We start from the raw sequence: 22,163 nt of genomic DNA on the forward strand, positions 1-22,163 counted from the left end.
ACGTGTTCAAGGGCACATTCTTCTAGCACACATTGGTCACTATCCCAGCGTAAGTACACATGAGGGAGATGGAGACGGTGACGGAGCGGTTGGTGGAGAAGGTGGTGACGGTGACGGTAGTGCTGGAAAGAAAAGAACAGGACTTAGGGAGCGTCCTCACCAAATGCTTGCGAGTGCTAAGTGGCATGAAAAACATCTGAGCCCCTCCTTCGTAGTTATTTAATTTGTTATCATAATAATCCCGATCTCGTTTCATGAACACCGTTATCATAATTATCATCATTATAGTAACAACAACAACCAATAATAATAATAATAGTAATAATAATAATAATTTAATAATAATAATAATAATAATTATTATTATTATAATGATAAACGAACCTGGAGGTGCGGTACAATCGGAAAAAGAACTTCTGTTCAGGGTCCTCTCTCTCATCGGCCACTAAGTCGTCCTCTTCTACGCCGCTGCTTTGAAGATCTAACGTATCGGTATCAGGCATGAGGTCTGACCGGATCTTCCTGGAGCGCCGTAACCTCCTACCTACGCATGCATCGGGGTTGGCATCCCCGGCTGAGGAGAAATAATAATAATAATAATAATAATAATAATAATAATAATAATGAGAAGAAGAAGAAGAAGAAGAAGAAGAATCATGACAACAACAGTAAGGGCTAAGGCGTTGCCCTTGGGTAGAGAACTTAGGTTTTGGAGCGTGTAGCACTTTATGACCGGATGCCTTTCCTGATGTCTACCAATGGCCCTTGGATGGACTCGAACCTTCGACCCTTCGGTCAGAGCGCTCTAATCCACTGAGCCACGGCTGCTCAACCAGCCAGGTGACAGGAGAGCGCTGCCTCTCCCTGCGAGGCAGCTTACCCGGGCGCGTCGCGAACTCACGACTCTTCGGTCTCGAGTCAGGCGCTCAACCACTGAACCACCATAACAACAACAACAACAACAACAGCAGCAGCAGCAACAACAACAACAACAACAACAACAATAATAATAATAATAATAATAATAATGCCTGTACTAATAATAATATTCAGGTACAGGCAGGGGTGAAGATGAAGATCTTGTCCAGAGATCTCACGGCCTGGAACTGAATTCGGGACTTGTCGGTTGCGAGCTGAGTCTGCTACTTAATACAACTGTTACACCATTGACTGTACCACCGATTACCTCACCGATTACACCAAATATACCATCAAGTATACCTCCGATTATATCAACTACACCCTCAAGGATACCACCAATTACACCAGATACACCATCAAGTCTGCCATCAGTCACCACTTACACCATCAGTTTTAACCACCGATTACATCACTTACACCACCAATTAAAACATCAGCTACACCAAATACACCATTTACACCATCTTGTATTCCATCAGTTACACCGTCAGTTTAAACCACCAATTACACCATCAATTTACACCACCAATAAAGTCACCTATCACACCATCGCTTAAAACACCCATTTCATCATGGATTACACCACCTAGCAATGATACAACTTATCACACCAACACTTACTGGTGTAGCAGGTGTAGGGAACGGTGGAGGTGAAGGAGGAGAGGAAGGTCCAGGTGGTTGTGGTGTAAGACTTCAGAAGAATTTTACCTTCTGTGTCTGAAAGCAGGAAAATACCATCATCATCATCATCTTCATTTTCATCAAACCTAGTTTCAGTCTAAACTAACAGGATCTATTTTAACATTACATGATCTGGTCTAATCTATTTTACACTGATCAAACCACTGCCGCGATGTCGGAGTGGTTAGCATCGCTGATTGAGAATCTGTCGGCCCTTTAGCGCCAGGGTTCGAATCCTGATGCGGGCAGCTGGCGTCACTAGACTCAGGTGTCCATCCATTCTTTGTAAATTGGGAGGTAAATTAAGTAACTCGGGTAACATCAAGAGGAGGTAACTGTGGTAACCTGGATGATGCAGTGGCCTCGTATCCCAGGACAGTGGGTGAAAAAACCGCCACTGCTCAAAGGCCTCTCTCTCTCTCTCTCTCTCTCTCACCTGCGTCACTCCTTCCATGATCTTCAAGTGGAGGCTGTGCCACGTTCTCTGCCTCTGCCTTCACCTCAGCCACGTTTTCTGCCTCTGCCCCCGCTGTCTCTGTCGCTGCCCCTATCAGCAGCGTCAGTAGCGCCACCACTCCTCCTCTAGGTATCTGCCAGGGGTCAAAGTGGAGCCTAATTTGTTGCATCTTATGAATAAACAACTCCGTATGTGGAGTGGCTATATTAACCCCCTCCCCCCCTCTCTTTCTCTCTCTCTCCCAGGTGAACATAGCAGGTTTTCATAATGCAACTTGCGTAAAAGAGTTTTAATCCGACTTGAACCTAGCTTGGTGGAATGGTTGACGGTCAGGCCTGTATGAAGTGGCTCAATTTTAGAAACAATATATCAAAGGTCTGTGTCACGAGGCAAGGTGATCTCAAACAGTTCTGATCAGATTTGGACAAGACGATGAAAATATTAAGGGTAAGACAAGGATGAAATGGCTTAATTCAGCGTAGTAAATGATTTCTTGCAATGCAGGCAACTGTTTGGTTTGTCACTTGGCTCAGTGTCACCTGTAGGCAGCACTACAAAGAGTGAGAGGATGGTCGGCGTCCCCATTTACTACAGTATAAAACTTGAGAGGGTGCTTTGAGATCACAGCGACACCGTATCTGAAATTTGACTATGACCAGTGACCTTCTTACCCTTGACCTATCTGCGCAAGCATCAGTTAACTTCTTCCGATCCTCATACGCAATATCTGTCCCAAAAAGGATCAGGCAATCATGAAATAACGCCGCAACCTGAACTTTGACCTTAACCCAACTACACTTTAACTTTGCTCAATCTGTACCAAAATGGAATCATTTCTTTCCAGACCCACACATAATGTATAAGCCAGTTTTGTCTAGACTGGATCAGTCAGTGATGGGATATCTCGTTCACACAGCTACATGCATACATAAATTTATAAATACATACACAGAAATCGACTCAGTAACTATAGGTACGCCTTCGCCGTCGCTATAAATAGTCATTATTGTGTGGTCTAGTCGTTAGAGAGCCCCAATAGGTGTGAAGGTCTATTCCCCGTTTACTCTTACCTGGTTTAAAATTGTCATCTTATAATTCTAAATGCTTAGTTGTAACAAGCAACCAGCACTACACTATAGTGCTAATTACGAGAAATGTTACGAAAATGACATAGAGCCTTAGTATTGTTTTTCTGTCACTGAGCTACCTGAAATAAGCTGCAGAAAGTCGGAAATCTGGGCAGGTTAGAGTACAAACAGTTTAGCAACGCACATAGGCTGAATCCCCAACAGGTGACTGGAAGTTCATTAATCAAGTAATATCTTTCGGGGAAGAAGACAGATCCCTGAAATGTATTGAACTACAGTAGTTTAACCTTGGGCCCCGGTACCTCGAAGGGTTACCGACTCTCCTACCGCATGCTCTGAGCTGCACGCCTCTCCAAAGAACTCACCCTCATGTCTTTAGCTGCGTTCTGTCAGTGAACAGAGCAGTAGGAATGCTGACCCTCTTCACTTATATAGCGGTGCGGGACGGATAGAGGTAAGGGATGACTCAAGGAAAAACACCCACCTTATACACTAAAATAAACTCCTCGTCAAACCTTCCCTCTTTTCTTTTCATGACATTCAAGAAAGAGTTCGGCCCTTGCACTAAGAGGAAGCATTATCCCTCTAAATCACTGACATATTTTAACTTTATTCTTTCTGTCTACTGATGATTTAATTCAGCCTGTGACAGACATTTCCAAATTAATAGATTTTATATTGTCTTCATTAAGAGCTACTCTAATTAAAAATTATATATATTTAAAAAATGTATTAATACAAACAGAATAAAAATTACTCCCGAGCTTGGTGTTGTGGCCCCCAGACTCATCTGAACGTGAACCCAGTGGCCTGCAGGCTGAAGCTGCCCTTCTGCAGCCCACTATGTTCCTTTCGGGGGACTAGAACGGAGATGAGGAACATCCATATGCCTGGGACATGATTCACCTGCTTTTATCGATGCTACTAAGCGAAGGCATCCCCCTTTAGCACCTGCTCCTGTAATTTTCTTTCTTTCTCTTTTTTTTTTTTATGACCGGATGCCCTTCCTGATGTCTACCAGTGGCCCTTGGGGTTAAGGAGGGGGAGGTGCTGGGGAGAAATACCTTCATGCGGTGGCACAGATGTAACCGGCAGGCCTCTCTACCCGGTTATACAAACGTCTCTAAGTCCTTTTCCTGTCCCGCGAAAAGAGAATAGTGGACTGCGAGAATGCGGGAAACTACAGCCTGCAGTCGACAGGGTTCACATCAGATGAACAACAACTAGGAGGAGGAGGAACATTCGCGTAGTACATCCGCAATCCTAAGTTCCGTATTTAAAGTGGCTTTGAATTTTTCCCAACACCTTTCCCTTAGCGATTTATTATACACTTCGCACGTCAATATTCTCTTGTGCGTTAACGATACTGTGTCAGTATTAAAACAAGATATATACCATACTACATAATATTAAGGTGCAGTATGGTAAATAAATCGCCAAGGAAGAAATCTGAGAAAATCCTCCTGAGTTTACGAAGGATATCGAGAACGAACATTTACATAGTAGAATCAGGGACAAAATAGTAATGTTCGCCTAATATTTAGCCTCGTCTACCTCTCACTTTCCTGTATTGGCTAATATTCCTAAGCTGAGAGATGCTTGGTATGTTTCTCTGCCCTAATTTGCCACTTCTACTTGTCACTTTCCTGTACCGGCTAATATTCCTTACTTGAGAGAGGCTTGATATGTCTATTAGCAATATTTCACTTCTGCATCCCACTTTCTCCTGGAGACTCATATTCCTCAGCTGAGAGGGGCATTACATGTTTTTCTGTACAATGTCGCGTCTTCTAGTTGTCACTTTCCCCTGCTTACTAAGAAGGTGTATGAAAACTATGAAAACTCTTGTGTTCACCCTCTCTTTATGTTACAACTATATACAGGGGTCAGTTATGTAAATACAGTATTAACAAAAATCATTCTAAGACTAATTTAAAGGCGTCATCGCACTGAAGGGATGAAAGAGGGAAAAGAATTAAAAAAAAAAAAAAAAAAAGCAAGGGAGTGACGCACACACAAAAAAATCCTTGTTCTAACAGGCTTGAGACGAAGGTGAAGACGAGAAATAGAAGTTATAAAGCAATAAAAGTTAGTGTAGGAATATAGAAGAAAGAAGCAAGAAGAGGCAAGCGGCAAGCAAGTCAAGCAAAATTCAGAATGGAGAGAAAATTCTTTTAGCAGATATTGAACGCGACCCCGGGAAAAGTGCACATGATGGAGGCGGATACGGTGACGGAGCGGTTGGTGGAGAAGGTGGTGACGGTGACGGTGGTGCTGACGGTACTGTAGATGCGGAAAAAGAACTTCTGCTCGGCATCCCCTCTCTCCTCGGTGAACAAATCGTCGCCTTGTTCGGAGCCGCTGCTGAAGAGGTGAGTGGTGGGGTCCATTGCCGTACTTAACACCTGGCCGAGTTTTCTAGACCTGCGCAGCCGACGGCCCGCACACGCCATCGGGTTGTTCGCCCCAGCTGTGGGAAATTTGGTGAGATTCGGAAATTTTCAAGAGAGAGAGAGAGAGAGAGAGAGAGAGAGAGAGTGTGTGTGTGTGTGTGTGTGTGTGTGTGTGTGTGTGTGAGGTAATTTTCTTGATCTGTGCAATCGACGGCTATTACAAGCCGTTGAGCTTGTGTCTCAGGCTAGGGGAATATTAATGAGAGAGAGAGAGAGAGAGAGAGAGAGGGAGAGAGGATTTTCTGCAGATTAGTGACCTATCCAGATATTAGGCAGTTTTCTAGATTATTTGCAGGTTCTTATGATTAGGGAGTGGGAATAGTGAGATAAGTGGGTGAGATCAGACAGTAGGCTCAGTGAGATCAGTGGGTGAGATCAGGGAGTAGGTTTAGTGAGATTAGGGCATAGACAGTGAGATCAGTGGATGAGATTAGGAAATGGCCAGGGTAAGACCAATTGGTGAGATTAGGGAGTGGGAGTGAGAGGGAGCGATAGTAACTAGATGGATGAAATTAGGGAGTTAGCAGGATGAGATTAATAGGTGAGATTAGGGACTGGGAGATGAGATGAACTGGTGATATTAGGCATGAGCTGAGAGGGTTAAAGTGATAAGAGTGAAGTTAGGCAGTGGGGAAAATGAGATTAGAGAGTAGGGGGAATGAGACTAGAGAGCAGAAAGAATGACAGTAGAGAGTAGGGAGAATGAGATTAGAGAGTAGGGAGAATGAAATAAGAGAGTAGGGAGAATGAGCTCAGAGCAGGGAGAGTGAGATTAGAGTAGGGAGAATGAGACTAGAGAGCAGAGAGAATGAGATTAGAGAGTAGGGAGAATGGGATAAGAGTACAGAGAATGAGATCAGAGAGTAGGGAGAATATTAGAGAGTGAGGAGAATGTAACTGGAGAGCAAGGATAATGAGACTAGAGAGTAGGGAGGATGAGTTTTGAGAGAACTATGTCGTCGTTACATGAAATTCACCGAGCCTTGGTTCTGAGGTAGGAATGAATCTCCTTGGTTACTAGTCAAATCGTCCCTTCAGTCTGACTACACTTGGGCATCATATGAGCTGAAAGTGGTTAAGGGTCCCTGATAGGTTTAGAGCAACCGCAATAACAAACAGGGAGTATGGAAAGTGAACAATATATGAGGATTAGGGAGGATGAATAATAAACACTGAACAGGAAGAATGAATGACTTATAGGGAATAGGAAGTGAATAATAAGTAGGGAATAGAGATAATGACACACAGGGAATAGGGAGTGAATGATAAATTGGGAATAGGGAGGGTGAGAGTACGATCTAATACACAGGTGACGAAATAATAATCCCAAGGGAACAGCCAGTGGATACACAATTGCAAAGGTTACTGAATTCTATATAGTAAAGTGGTGGTCCAGTGGTTAGAAAACTGATAACCTGTCTAAAAGGACGCGAGTTCAATCCTAGACTGCAAAAGAGAACAGTCTGATGATCTGAATTTCATTAAACCGGATTTTACTGATTCCTCACAAGACCCATCAACTTGCCATAAAAAACTCCACTAATACTTCCACAAGAGCCCTGAATCAGTTCCAGCGTTTTTCTGTATAGATTGTAGGTATTAGCGCCAATATGGCGACCTGCGAAGGTGTGTTGCATGTAGGAGGAATGTTGAACCTTATATAATTGTTTGATATGAAGCACATTAATCCTGAATGAGGCAGCCTAGCATACACTCAATATGGACGGTAAGCACTGGCGCCAAAACAGTGATATGTGAAGGCGTAGCAGGTAGAAGGATTGCTGTGCCTCAGGGAACGGACTATTAAAGCTATACTTACTGGTGTAACATGTGTAGGGGACGGTGGAGGTAAAGGAGGAGAGGAAGGTCCAGGTTCGGGTCGAGTAGGACTTGATGAAAAACCTAGCAGCTGAGTCTGAAATGTAAGAAGAGAATAAAGACACACACACACACACACACACACACACACACACACACACACACACACACACACACACACACACACACACACACACACACACACACACACACACACACACACACACACACACACACACACACACACACACACACACACACACACACACACACACACACACACACACACACACACACACACACACACACACACACACACACACACACACACACACACACACACACACACACACACACACACACACACACACACACACACACACACACACACACACACACACACACACACACACACACACACACACACACACACACACACACACACACACACACACACACACACACACACACACACACACACACACACACACACACACACACACACACACACACACACACACACACACACACACACACACACACACACACACACACACACACACACGATTACCCATATTCATGTTGCTGGAAAAATGTAATTCAACCTCCAATACTTCACTATCTACAAATATTTTTTTTTTTTCATTTTCACTTACTGTACGTGAAGATGCTTGAAGGCGTGTGTCTGCATGCTACATGATGTTTCATATTACTTATTTCCGCCTAGTATTTTATCTCTACTGTACTTCTCGCTTCCTCAGCTGGCTAATATTCCTGAATTGGAAGAGGTTTAATATGCTTTCTTGCAATATTTCACCTCTTCTAATCCTGACTTCCTGCGTTTGCTAACATTCCTATGTTACGAGAGGTTAAGTATGTTTCTCTGCCTATAGATACAGTCATTCGCCTAATAATTTACCTCTTGTGCTTGACATTTTCATCGGCTGGCTAATATTCCTAAGATGAGAGAGATTTAATAGAATTCTCTGAACTGTTTCACCTCTTTTACTTGACACTTCTCTCAGCTGGTTAATATTCCTAAGCTGAAAGAGGCTTGATATGTTTCTCAACAATATTTCACAACATCTACTTGCAAATGTCCTATACTGGCTAATATTTCTAAGCTGAAAGAGACCAAGTGCGTTTCTCTGCCTAGAGATACAGAAGTTCATCTAACACTTCACCTCTTGACATTTGCATCAGTTGGCTAATATTTCGAAGGTTAATGCGGTTTAGTATGCTTCCCTGCAATGCTTCACCTCTTCTATTTGTCACTCTCTTCTACTGGCAAATATTCCTAAGCTGAGAGAAGTTTTGCCAGTTTCTTTGCCCATGGATAATTTTGTTTGATATGATGTGTCAGGGAGGAAATTGATGGATATGATGTGGACACTGTGGAATTGTAGGTGATCTTTTGTCCCTTTCAGCACACATGAAACTATGAGACTGAGGGAGAAAATGTGTGTGTGTGTGTGTGTGTGTGTGTGTGTGTGTGTGTGTGTGTGTGTGTGTGTGTGTGTGTGTGTGTGTGTGTGTGTGTGTGTGTGTGTGTGTGTGTGTGTGTGTGTGTGTGTTTGCGCTAATGAATTTTTTTTTTATTCATTTACTTTTTTTATTGTCTAATGATGATGCTGATGATGCAGATGCTGATGATGATGACGACTAATTATAAGCGATGACAGAGGAGCTTTGAGACATTTTTCCACTCTCAGTCGGGATGAACTCTGGGTGTATGTTTCCGTGGCAATAAGCAGTAACAGTGGTGAATTATTAAAAACATCCTTCATGACACCTTACCTTGATCCAGCCGCCCAGCATCCCTATCAGATTCCTGCGCTGATTCCTGTGCTGCCTTCGCCGTGGTTGCGCATATCAGCACCGTGATTAGCACCACCACCCCTCTTGATACCTGTCCGGAAAAGAACGCACCCTATTTTTTTTGTTTTTTTCATGCTCTTTCATGATCGGAACGACTCAAGTCTTCTATTCTTCCTAGCACCAGACAGTTGTATTCATCTGAGAGTGAGTCAGAGGAGCTTTATAAACTCTGTTTCCATGGTAGAAAAACTCAAGTATTTTGTTACAGTTAACGCCATATTATTTTCATTCTGCTCAAGGTGGTTAATAGGAGTCATACTAGACGATTCTTGACATACGCTCACCAGTTCAGCCTCTTATATTCTCACGTTTTCTCTCTTCATCCCCTCCCTGTAACAGAACGATCTCATCGCGTGTCTTTACATTTCTTCCACATCAACCTCCATACCAGATGCTTTACAAATCCTTTTATTTCCTCATCCATCCCTCTGTGTTACTCCATAGGCTCATCTGAAGTAACTTGTTTCAGCAACAGTCATTCCTCATTTACAATATACTGGGGAATGCGGCGGCCTAGTGAGTAGAGAGGTAGCCTTCAATCCTAATGACTCCAAGTTCGAATCCTGGCCTGGGTAGGGAACAGCTTAAGGATCTGAATTTCGTTAAAGCAGACTTTACCGATCTACCACAAGACTCATAGACATATCGTAGAAATACTCCGGCTAATGCCAACACACCAGCCCTGTTTAAGACAGCCCTAGAGTATATTTAGTATGGACAGTGGATGTTAGTGCCGAAGTAGTGACTTGCTGAGGTGCTTAGAACTGCTGGGCCTCAGGGAACGGGCCGTGAAGTCTATGCCTAGAGTCAGACACACACACACACACACACAAAAAAAGAGCTTAGTGGCAGAGTATAGCAATACTACAGCCTTACAACATTTCCAAGGCACTTCTTCGTGACTAACGTCATCCTCTAGTGTTAAGCTCTCGTTACATCTCAGTATTCAAGGTGATGAGATGGAAAATCTAAGTTAGGGTGGATGGAACAGTGTTGAAACTATGCTCTTTCACATTAACTTGGCCCAGATTTTTGCCGTTTTGCAGCTCAGTTCAAAGTGCTAGGAAAAGGCAATATGATCTCTGCATTCTTTCCATAGCATTTCTTCGTGACTAGGATCATATTCTAAAGTTAATCTCCTTTGACAACTCAGCATTCAGCAGAGAGAGATGGTTATTTTAGGCCAAGTTGGAGTAAAAAGAGAATAATATAATACCACTTGACGCTTTATTTACTAAAAAGCTTACTCAGTATTCTATTTCTGAGAACCAATGGCTTTCTGTGAGATAAATAAGAGATTAATGTCTGTCGCAAACTAAAATATATTACAAGGTTCTTCACTCTTGGAAAAAAAGAAATCGTGAGTTTCATTATTATTATTATTAACGTTATTATTATTATTATTATTATTATTATTATCATTATTATATTAGTGTGTGTGTGTGTGACCCAAGACTTCTACTCCAGTCTCCACCAAACTCACCGACATGCCTGCAGTGGAGGGTAGACAAGACAGGGAGCAAGATCAACGTGGGTTTTATACGCGGGCAAGAACAAGACTGGTTTCCGGGATAAAAGTAATGAGAAAGAGCATAAGCGAGGTGTTTTTGGTCTGTAGAAGGCGAGGTAGAAGGTAAACAATGCAGACTTAAGTGAAATCCTCTGTGGTTAAAACTAAAACTATCTTTAAATCTCTATTATCTCTATAATTCCCTCTCATGAATTTACAGGAATATGAAATGGAATGGGTTAACATTTGTTGCTGTAGATTTTCCTGCTTCCTTCTTTAAGTCCGTTGCCCGAGGGATATTAAAGCAATCAACGTTCTTATCAATGGCCATATTTAGAATAATAAGGAAACTCACTCGAAAACGCAGTGGAGAGAGAGAGAGAGAGAGAGAGAGAGAGAGAGAGAGAGAGAGTGTGTGTGTGTGTGTGTGTGTGTGTGTGTGTGTGTGTGCAGGACAAAGTTGTGAAGAGAAGTAGTGGGAATATAAAACAGCTTTTTCTTACGAAATTCTTAGACTTACGGTGAAATTCTCTCTCTCTCTCTCTCTCTCTCTCTCTCTCTCACACACACACACACACACACACACACATTGGCGAGATGGTAGAGCAAGTAGTACTGTAATAGTAGTAGTAGTAGTGGTAGTAGTAGTAGTAGCAGTAGAAGTAGTAGTAGTAACAGCAGTAGAAGTGGTGGTGGTGGTGGTGGTAGTAGTAGTAATAGTTAGTAGTAGTAGCAGTACCAGTTGTAGTAACAGCAGTAATAGTAGTAATATTAACAGTAGTAGTAGTTGTTGTTGTTGTAGCCACAGTTTCATCTGAACATGAACTCAGCGGACTGCAGGCTGAAGGTATCAACTTCCAGTAGTTGACCATTCTCCATTCGGGGGACAGCGATGAAACTGAGGAACGCTTGTGTAACCGTGTTGTTGAGCCGCACGGTTATATCGGTACCACCAAGTGAAGGCCTCCCTCTCCAGCAACCAATACACAAACTCTAACACATTTCCTCTAAGGTCTGGCAAGTATCTCTAACCTCATTCAGCTCAGATGATGGCTAAGTGTAAACAGACTTACGGGTTGATTTGACTAGAAACTAAGAAGATTGATACCTACCTGAGAATCTCATGCAACCACGACTTTGTGTTTAAATTGTAGGAGTGGCTAAATTCCGTTAGACGAAAGCAACCCGAATATATAAGGCATAAAACGGTAACAGTCAATCCCATATTATCCCCTTCGAGGAGTAGGGGACCGAGGCTAGGCTACGGATTATATTTAAGAGCAGATGACCAGCCTATTTCCCTTGGCGGCAGAACATGATCCAACAAGAAGGTACTCATAGGTCAAATACCCACGCCAACTCTATAGAGTTTATGATTTTACCGTTGTTACTCCTCTTTCCCATCAGACGAATAGTTCTACGGTAACAACCAGTCAGTTAACTATACAGTCTTCGTCTGGCCCGTTACACAGTCTAAGAAAGCGCATACCACCGTCAACGAAAAAAACAAAAAAAATTCCACTCCTGCATTCCGATCAGCATCCTCCTCAAAATCTTATCAGGTGCTCCTTGATGCACTGCCCATCAATCCATCATATATTGAAATCCGATAACAAACAGATGCGCACGGGTCAGTACATAGCCTCCGCCCAACTTCACCGGGAGGGGAAAAAGAAAAAAACGGCTGTTAAGAACTGCATTCATGGAAGGGCGTCGGTGCGAAATGGGTGTTCTAACCACAAACCCACTAAGCGATATGAGGTTTACTATGGCTATTTACCACTATTTTTTCCTCCACTCTATGGGCACCCTCCCTTGTCACATTCCCTCGCCTTTTTCCTCCTCTATCTTGCCCATAAATCCGGTATATAAGGTTGGCTATGGTACAGAGGGAAGGAGTTTGAGGGTAGTACGCTTTAGGACAAGATGGTGAGAGAAAGAGAGAGAGAGAGAGAGAGAGAGAGAGAGAGAGAGAGAGAGAGAGAGAGAGAGAGAGAATGGTTGTGTAACACGTGCTTTGTTTCCGTTATTATTATTATTTTTATTGTTATTATTTTTTTTTTTTACCAGTACAATGCGCCTTGTGTACGGGTGACGAGCGAGGGAGGACCATGTTATCACAAATTCCCTGTGACGTAAAATTATAGGCGGAATCTTCGACATTGCATTGCTAGAGCTGGTGCCAAAAAACACAGTCTTATGACGGAAAATCTTTTTTTAATTTGATTTCGTAACTAAGGCGTTTACCGATTAAAGCCGAACACTCGCTTGGAAAATCGAGATTCCAAGGGGCTCCTACGCCTTTATGGGTGAGTTTTTAGTTAATAAAAAAAAAATTTATTGAATGAATGTATCAAATGCAGAAAGAATTTCAATTCTACTTCACATAGGAGTCAAGTTATTAGCTTCTGCCTAGCGTGACGGTCAGGTCCGCCCGGGCAGCTCATTTCCAAACTTAACTGAGAGTAAACATCGCTCGCTCGCTCTTGATTCTTATTATTATTGTCGTCATGAGCATCATCAGCATCGTCCAAAATCACGGTTAAGGATGTAGTTTCAGCACGCAATCAAGAGAAAATATCGTTAGGAAGATTCTTATGTTACTGTTACCGTATTTGGTGGTCATAGGATATTTGAGCTCACTAAAACCCCTCACTCTTAAAGGGATATATATATATATATATATATATATTTATTTATTTATTTATTTATTTTTCCCATTTTCTTTTTTCTTTTTTTTTTACTGTCATACTTGTATATAATTACTCAGTCACAAACATTACCAATCAGTGACAATTCAAGAAGAGGGATTGGATTTTCTTTTTAGTTAAGGAATCAGTTGTCGTTTCTTTTTCATTCCTTTTTGCGATAACATATGAGTTCAGTCAGATGTTTATTACGATCCTTTGACATTCCTGTTGTTGTTCGGTGGCGTGATAGTCGTTTTTCTGTCTGTCCTCTGCCAGCATTCTGTCCTGCCTGCCATACTTTTCATTCCCCCCATAACGAATGAGTATCTTCCTTCTTATAACTTTTATTTTCTTCACATTGCTGTCACGCCACAAACAAAATGAGTCGGCGAACTTTTTTGCACATGGCTTTATTGTGAAACGCGTAAGTGGATTTTTTTTCCCCTTTACGGTATGTGTCCGACTCTGGGCATGGGCTTCACACTCCTTTTCCTGAGGCCCAGCAGTCCTTCTACGTACTTCACCTCCATATGTCAGCACTTCGGCTCTAACACCCACCCTCCATATACATGTTACGGCTGTCTCAATACAGGACGGGTGTATTGCTATTGGCTGGGGTGTTATGGTAGTAGATCAGTAGAGTGTGATTTAACGAAATTCAAATCCTTAAACTGTTCCCTGCCCCAGCCGGTATTCGAACCGACATAGTAGACTGACTCAGCCACCTTCTACCTCTGCGTATGAGATGAAGTCAGGATTCTGGGGGCCTGAATAGTGAGAAAGTGAGTGTGTCCCGTTCAACTTGGCATGCTGTTGATAATTCACTCTATCATTTTTTTTTCTTGCTCCACTAACCGTACCTTACATTTTTCTTGGGTGGGAAAGCAGATCGGGCTGCTGCTGCTGCTTCTGCTGCTGCTGCTGATGATGTTGATGATGATGGTGATGGTGATGATGATAATGGTTATGATGATGATGCTTTCCACTTTCAGCACAAGGAACTGGTGGGGGTCGTGTTGGTGGGTCTGCTGACTTTTGCTGCTGCTGCTGCTGCTGAGGGGGAGGACGACAAGGCTTCAGTAGACCAGATGCAGCTCAAAGGTACTGTTGGAGGCGATGTTCGGAAGCCCCTTAGAATCATCATTCTCTCTCATTATCTATACTGGGTGGTCCATATGTAAAGCTCCTCCTACCACTCCACCAAGTAATTTCTCGCGTGTTGCGGGGACGGCTCAGCTAGCGTTATCAATGTCTGTGCTGCATCATCTATTAATTTCCTACCCCTACTGACATGCCCACGCCCACACTACTCCCATTGCCACACGTACACCCACACCAACAGACTGAGCCGTACCCACATCATAAAAGATACCACGAAGTAAGTTTCTAGTGGAGAGCTATTTATGGACCACCCTCTCTATCCAATAACAGAATGAGATAATAAAATACAATACTCGAGTGGTTTGACTGAATGGAGATAATGAAGAGTGAGAGACTGGCTCCGTGAGTATACAGTATGAGAAGTGCAGTTTTAAGGTAACGATAGAAGCGTTGTTCATTGCTGTCGGGCTCCTTAGACTCATCATTATACACAGTGATCCGTATATTGCTTTCCAATACTCGTGTGTTGGTGGGACGGCTAATTCTGCAAGTATGAGGACAGCAGACATCTTGGCTGCTTCATGAAATAGCTGATCGGCCATGGTGCTGTTGAAGGACGTCTTCACGAGATGGCACTGATATGACAAGACGGTGGAGCTGCCTGGTTAAACAGACGTACCCCAGTCCCTTCCTTATCCACCTTAAGGAGGATGGTGAGCTGCAGAAGGCGGACAACGTCATTCTTCAGTTCACTGGTTCACGTTTCAGATGAACCTGGGGCCACAACAACTACTAATCTGCCACGCAATCAGTGAAGGTGAATATAATGTAGAGACACTGTAATGGATGGAAAAAAAAAAGTTACGGGAAGTAGAAAATGATGCAGTGTAGGCTGTGGTAATGCTGAAGGAGCCGTCCCCGCAAGACGTGAGAACAGGAACTATAAGATAGTGAATTAGTGTTCTGCAGTGCAGCCCAGCATTAACAGATTGATCGAGATTGTTTATTAGGGATATCCTCATCCTCTCCTCCTCCACTATCCATATTCTAGTGTGATGTGGCACCAGGAGAAGAGAGTAGTGGAGTAGAGTGGAGTGGAGTGGAGTGGAAAGGCGAGGAGAGGAGAGTAGTGGAGAGGAGAGGAGTGGAGAGGGGAGAAGTGAGGAGAGGAGAGGAGAGAGGAGAGGAGAGGTGAGGAGAGGAGAGGAGAGGAGAGGTGAGGAGAGGAGAGGAAAGGAGAGGAGAGGAGGGCAAAGGGGTGTTATTTACTTGTCCAGTGACCAGTGGGTGGAGGGATAATAGGATGGTATTCCCTTGGGCATACTGTAGAGGTCTTCGGAGTACTTTTCCCTCAGCGGTTTATTTAGAATATTACACATTGATAAACTCTATCAAGTTACTTACGTAAGCATATATGTCTGCCTACGTATCTCTCTGTTTACATGTATGTATGTCAGGTGCGGGTAAGGGGATGGGTCTGTTATGATGTAGCAGGGGTAAACCAGTTCTGCTGTCGGGCCCTGCTGCGGATGTCACTGATTGCATTGCGCAGTTGACCCTTGTGCGGTGTGATGCGGTGAGGATCTGTCCGTTCTCCCCTTTGGGGCTAAGATGCGAATGAATGTGTTTGAATGGATGAGTAAATGGAGAGTGAGTCGTCCTGTCTCGGCTACCTCCCTTTCCTTGGGGGAAGCAGCCTAGGTATATAGATAGATAGATAGATAGATGTATGCAAGTATGTATGCATGTATGCATGCCTGTACGTATGTATGTATGTGTTTTTGGAAATCCCAAGATGTTAATTACTTCCTAAACAAAGGGTAAATGGAAGGTTTTCGTTCGTTCGTTCGTTTAGTCAGTCAGTCAGTCTCAGTCTGTCTCTGTCTGTCTGTCTGTCTGTCTGTCTCTGTCTGTCTCTGTCTGTCTGTCTGTCTGTCTCTCTCTCTCTCTCTCTCTCTCTCTCTCTCTCTCTCTCTCTCTCTCTCTCTCTCTCTCTATCTATCTATCTATCTATCTATCTATCTATCTATCTCTAACACAAGTTTACCCTCCCACAGAAGACAAAGGGAAGTTATTCATCCAGTCTTACTCCACCACCACCTGGACCTATCTCTCATCCATCACATCAACAGTACCCTTCACGTGCTACTTCAGTAAGTCATAGTTAAGCCACTATAAGCCTATCCTGTCACCTGTAAACTCTAATATAAGTCGGACTTAACAGTCACTACAGAACCTAAATGAAGTCACCTATAATTCTGATGTAGGTCAGAGTATGTCTCCACAGAACCTATATGAAATCACCTGTAACTTCTGATGTAGATCAGATTACGAAAGTCTCTACAAAACCGAAGTGAAGTCATCTATAATTTCTATTGAAAATCAGACATTTTAAATTCACGTATAATTTCTATTGTAAGTCAAATCATATGTCACCACAGAAACTATATTAAGTCATCTATGAGAGTTAGAGAGGGTACAGAGGGAGTGATTAGTGATGAGCAGTGTGGCTTTAGGAGAGGGAGGGGATGCGTTGATCAGGTGTTTGCTGTGAGACAAGTGTGTGAAAAGTATTTAGCGAAAGGCAAGGATGTGTTTTGGGCATTTATGGATTTAGAGAAAGCGTATGATAGAATTGATAGGGAGGCTTTGTGGACTGTTTTAAGATTGTATGGACTTGATGGTTACTAAAAGGGGTGAAAAGTTTTTATGTAAATAGTAGAGCGTGTGTAAGAGTGGGAAATGCTGTGAGTGATTGGTTTCCCGTGAGAGTGGGGCTGCGACAGGGATGTGTGATGTCGCCTTGGTTGTTTAATATTTACATGGATGGTGTTGTAAGGGAGGTGAATGCAAGAGTTTTAGGTGGTCTGAGTCTGGTAAATGTTGATGGAGGAGAGTGGAATCTGAAGCAGCTGCTGTTTGCAGATGATACTGCACTGGTGACTGATTCAGAGGAGAGATTGAGACAGTTGGTAGAGGAGTTTGGAAGGGTGTGTGAAAGGAGGAAATTGAAAGTAAATGAGAATAAGAGTAAAGTGATGAAGTGTACGAGGTTGATAGATGGTGGGGGGATGAATATAGTTTTGAATGGTGAGTTGCTTGAGGAGGTAGATTGTTTTAAACATCTAGGGTCACATGTTGCTGTGGATGGAGGAATAGATGCAGAAGTGAAGTTTAGAATAAATGAAGTAGGAAAGGTGCTGGGAGGAATGAAAAAAGTGTTTAAATGTCGTTCGCTTAGAATGGATGTAAAGAGAAGGCTGTATGAGGGTGTTGTGGTACCGACAGCATTATATGGGGCTGAAACATGGAATATGGGTGTAGCAGAGAGGAAAAGTTTGAATGTAATGGAGATGAGATGTCTGAGGAGTATGTGTGGAGTGACGCGTATGGATCGGGTGCGAAATGATGAAGTGCGAAGGAGAACTGGAGTTGTTCGGGAGATGGCTGGTAGAGTTGAGCAGAGGGTGTTGCAATGGTTTGGGCATATGGAGAGAATGGAAAATGAGCGATTGGTGAAAAAGATAACTAGATCTGATGTGAGAGGTGTAAGGCTGAGAGGAAGACCACGAATAGGATGGATGGACAGTGTGAAGAGAGCGCTGGATGCGAGAGGGATGTCTGTTGAGCAAGGAAGAGTGGCTGTGCGTGACAGAAATAAATGGAGAGAAATTGTGAATGAATAAGTGATGACGCAGCCCTGAGGGGATATTCTCCCGCATTTGGTCTGATCAGCTAGTCAGGTCAGGTGCGGGTAAGGGGATGGGTCTGTTATGATGTGGCAGGGGTAAACCAGTTCTGCTGTCGGGCCCTGCTGCGGATGTCACTGATTGCATTGCCCAGTTGACCCTTGTGCGGTGTGGTGCGGTGAGGATCTGTCCGTTCTCCCCTTTGGGGCTAAGATGCGAATGAATGTGTTTGAATGGATGAGTAAATGGAGAGTGAGTCGTCCTGTCTCGGCTACCTCCCTTTTCTTGGGGGAAGCAGCCTAGGTATATAGATAGATAGATAAACTCCAACGTCACTGTAGAACCTGTATGAAGTCACCTATAACTTCTAAGTCAGATTATATAAATTTCTACTGAAAATTTTGAAGTCCCTTAGAAACTCATGTTAGTCAAATATAATGTCTACAGATTCTATATGAAATCACCATTACCCTTTACACTTAGAATAAAATGTTAGATAGGATAACTGTCTATAGCACTTTAAAAAATAAGTTAGATAAAACAAGTAGCTGCGAAAAACATAAGCCAGACGAAGGGAATCACATAGTGTAAATCAAATAATATGTCCCTTCAGATAGAATAAGTCATAACAAATAAATGTTGGGAAATTGTTGACGCTAGAAATAAATACAGGGTGGTCTGTATATAGCGCTCCACTAGAAACTCACCTGGCAGCATCTTAGGTGTTGCCGGGACGCCTCAGTCTATTGCAGGTTGGGTGTGAGTGTATCAGTGGAGTTAAGACATATATAATGAAGCAGGATGGACATTGATAACGCTAACTGAACCGTCTCCACAACACACGAGATATCGTCCAGCGAAGTGGAAGAGGAGCGTTATATGTGAGCCACCCTGTATATCACTACATCACCTACAATACGTCACTGAGCACTAGAACTTCTATTCTTGCTCTCGCCTCTCTCCTTGCCCTCTATCCCCTTCCCCCATGTTTCATCCTCTTCACCCCCCTCCCCTCCATCAGCCCAAAACGCCAACGCGCCTAAGGCATGCCAAGGGCGTCGCTTAAACCGCGCCAGGATGATCAACTTCCAGCAGGACGAGAGCGACATTGACATTTTCCTGAGTAGCGGCGAAGGGCGAACCGTGGCTGAGAAGGAGGAGCCTAGGGAAGAAGTTATGGGCGTGGAAGACAAGGGCAAGATCTTTTTCACCGTGTGGCGTACCTCCAGCACCACCGTCACCGTCACCACCTCCATCACCAACCGCTCCATCAGCGTCTCGGCCAGTATTATGTGTACCTACTCCGGGATCTCCTTCAACCTCTGCTAACTGACTAAATGCGAGGCACTACTTCACCGCTCGCTGTGTATGGGAAGCTATATCTGCCTTCAGTTCCCATTTACAGGCGGTAACACTGGTGATTAAGCTGAGCAGAAACTGCTGGCCTGAAACTGTTCCACCTAATGTTAGAAACTAAACAGACCATCAAACATAAACAAAGCTAACAAGAAGGAATTGTGAAGGTTAGGTCCCCCCCCCTATTAATTTAAACTGACCATATTTTCTCTTAATTGAAAAAAAAAAAATAATTCGTGCATCATTACTGTCGTCAGGGTCAGTTAATGTCTAAGTCGCTGCTGTATCATAGCAAGAGAGGTGAGTCATATCCCTACATCTTGCCTTGTGACAGATTGGTAAACTAGCCGGCATTTAAAGGAAAGAAATTCACCGTCATTCCCACTTTCTCACTAACTTTTTTTTTTTTCCCTACATGGCAGTAATATTGTAATTTCTGTCGAGTGCTGGTTCATTAGAAAAAAATTCATTTGTTCTTGTTGCTTAACCCCTGTCCTCCTAACCAGGCAGAGTGTAATTATACTGAGTGAAATAACCAGTCTGAAGTTGTTGCCACCCTTTATTCACCCACGCATTCTTGCTGGCATTGGAGGCTTCGTGGCACCTGTTCCTTACCGATTTATTTCTACATAGAGTGCGTTAATATTTTTTTGTTATTTATGTCATCCATGTCTATACTACAAAGGCATTAATAACATACAAGTTAGCAGTACAGTGTAACATGCAAAATAAATCAACAAGGAGGATGTGCTACGAAGCTCCCTATGCCACCTGGAATAAGCAATGGAGCACCTGTAAATAATGTATGTACGTATCTGACCCCTGTGATTATATTTTTGTTGATACCAGTTGTTTTTATCCCCCTCACTGTTAGTGGTAGACGGGGGCACTCGCCATCAACTCACTTGATGTAGTGCTACATCCAGGTGACTACGATGAAAGAGAGAAATGGTTTCTTGTGGCCCAGGAAGCCATTTACTACTATGGGTTGTAAATATGTAACTCAATAAATGCCCGGTGGTCTAGTTGGATTAGATGCTCCAACCGGACGTTGTTACGGGTTTACATTCAAGGAAATGTTGGCGTTCATTGTGCATATATTGCTACTCAGGGAAAGGTAACTGGTCACTCTCGTCTTAAATATCTGGACTAGGTAGCCTGTCCCACGTCCCTACGCTTCTTACGGAGAGAGAGAGAAAAAAAGTGTGTCATGAATGGATATATAGATTAAATATTATGTGGTGGAAACTAAAGAGAGACTGAATGGCAGGGGGAGGGAAGACCCAGGATGATATGTAGAGATGGAGTCTAGAGGTACATTGAGAGAGGGGGTGCGAGTTGGAGAGTGGGCAGTCTGTGACGGAAGCAAGAATAAAACTGAAATGGCATAACCTAACTGAAGGAGATTAATCTCTCCATTTCTGTAATTCTATGGTAATGATGAGTAAATCATCAGGAGACAGCAATAATGAGATCATTAATCCTTTCAGTTCGGTGATCAGATATCCTTTATTCTATCTATCTGTATCTACGCATATCTACCTATCTATATATCTCTCTATATCTGTCTGTCTACCTGTTTGTGTCTGAATGTCCGTCTGTCTACAGCCGGACGCTTTAAACCTGTAAGGGGTGGTCACAAACAAATCGCATCCATGTCACCCCGTCCTCTATCACCTGGCTGCCCTCCCACCAACTCACCCCTCCCTCTTTCATACATCTCACCACACCATCCATCTCAGACTCGGCCCCCCTCCCCCTTCTTCCATCCACCTCACACATACACTCATTTACTCAGCCTGTCATTCAGCTTAGCACCTTTTCAAGCTGGGTAGCTAACATATCTATAGGTGTCAGTAACTGTTTCGTTGGATTAGGTCTCCATTAAGATGAATAAAAACGTCTGCTACTAACCTCTTAAACCCGTTGACCTTTTAAAGCTTATTCTTGCTACCTACAGACGATTATATTCAGCGTTGGAAGGACTTTTCAGATGAAGAGACATAGCCTTCACTGATCTCTTTACTAGACGTCCTCGAAAAGTTTAATAAAAGCACCTGCAGATAAGAATAATATAAGAAAACGCCATCGTTCTGAATGGGTTAACAAATATGCACTAAGTGATTGAAGGAGTTAAACACCACTTCGCTGAAAGATGGCGTATATTGTATGCTATTTTTCCTATCTCCAGGTGGCTTAGAATATAACTCTAAGCCTTTTTTCTTTATGCTCGTGTCCCGCTAGGTTTCCAGCGCCTAACCTTAGGGAGAAACTACCACTTTTCCTCAATAAATTACGTCTGAGATCTTTCCTCGGGAGCCAAAGAAAACGAATGAAGTTATTTCCTCTTTGAGTTTCAGCTTCATAAAATCCCACTTGTACGGCATAAGATAAAAAGTAGTTATACTACTTTTTTCTTTTCTTAAGAATTAAAGCAGTTAATGAATTTTTATACAAAAATTAGGTAAGAGACTTTTGCTTAATGTTTACGTTTTGCTGGTGACATGTCACCCGCCCGCTG

General features: G+C 43.0%; 2 protein-coding genes across 2 annotated transcripts; both read right to left on the reverse strand.

Moving 5' to 3' along the window:
• Positions 1-22: 22 nt before the first annotated feature.
• On the reverse strand, positions 23-2,228 carry LOC145417593 (uncharacterized). Its single transcript, XM_080286297.1, has 4 exons — positions 2,039-2,228; positions 1,543-1,638; positions 385-574; positions 23-122 (listed from the first exon to the last, which is right to left on the reverse strand). The coding sequence occupies exons 1-4, from the start codon at positions 2,226-2,228 to the stop codon at positions 23-25; spliced, it is 576 nt and encodes a 191-aa protein (XP_080142423.1).
• Positions 2,229-5,321: 3,093 nt separating this feature from the next.
• LOC145417594 (uncharacterized) lies at positions 5,322-10,785 on the reverse strand. The gene is made up of 4 exons (XM_080286298.1): positions 10,780-10,785; positions 9,216-9,327; positions 7,420-7,515; positions 5,322-5,617 (listed from the first exon to the last, which is right to left on the reverse strand). The coding sequence occupies exons 1-4, from the start codon at positions 10,783-10,785 to the stop codon at positions 5,322-5,324; spliced, it is 510 nt and encodes a 169-aa protein (XP_080142424.1).
• Between the last annotated feature and the right edge of the window lie 11,378 nt (positions 10,786-22,163).

The sequence above is a fragment of the Coenobita brevimanus genome, chromosome 110 (assembly GCF_032717465.1).
Source record: "Coenobita brevimanus isolate Jiangsu-jjx chromosome 110, ASM3271746v2, whole genome shotgun sequence".
In the NCBI taxonomy this organism is placed as follows: domain Eukaryota; kingdom Metazoa; phylum Arthropoda; class Malacostraca; order Decapoda; family Coenobitidae; genus Coenobita; species Coenobita brevimanus.

What these genes read in the sequence shown, in the direction of transcription:
- LOC145417594 (XM_080286298.1), bottom strand. An exon ending in TGCTGGGCGGCTGGATCAAG is followed by an intron (nt 7,516 to 9,215) that starts GTAAGGTGTCAT and finishes CTTACATTTCAG; the next exon opens with ACTCAGCTGCTAGGTTTTTC. An exon ending in CCCCTACACATGTTACACCA is followed by an intron (nt 5,618 to 7,419) that starts GTAAGTATAGCT and finishes AATTTCCCACAG; the next exon opens with CTGGGGCGAACAACCCGATG.
- LOC145417593 (XM_080286297.1), bottom strand. Translation starts at nt 2,228, where the DNA reads ATGCAACAAATTAGGCTCCACTTTGACCCCTGGCAGATACCTAGAGGA. An exon ending in TCATGGAAGGAGTGACGCAG is followed by an intron (nt 1,639 to 2,038) that starts GTGAGAGAGAGA and finishes TCCTGCTTTCAG; the next exon opens with ACACAGAAGGTAAAATTCTT. An exon ending in CGATTGTACCGCACCTCCAG is followed by an intron (nt 123 to 384) that starts GTTCGTTTATCA and finishes TTTTCTTTCCAG; the next exon opens with CACTACCGTCACCGTCACCA.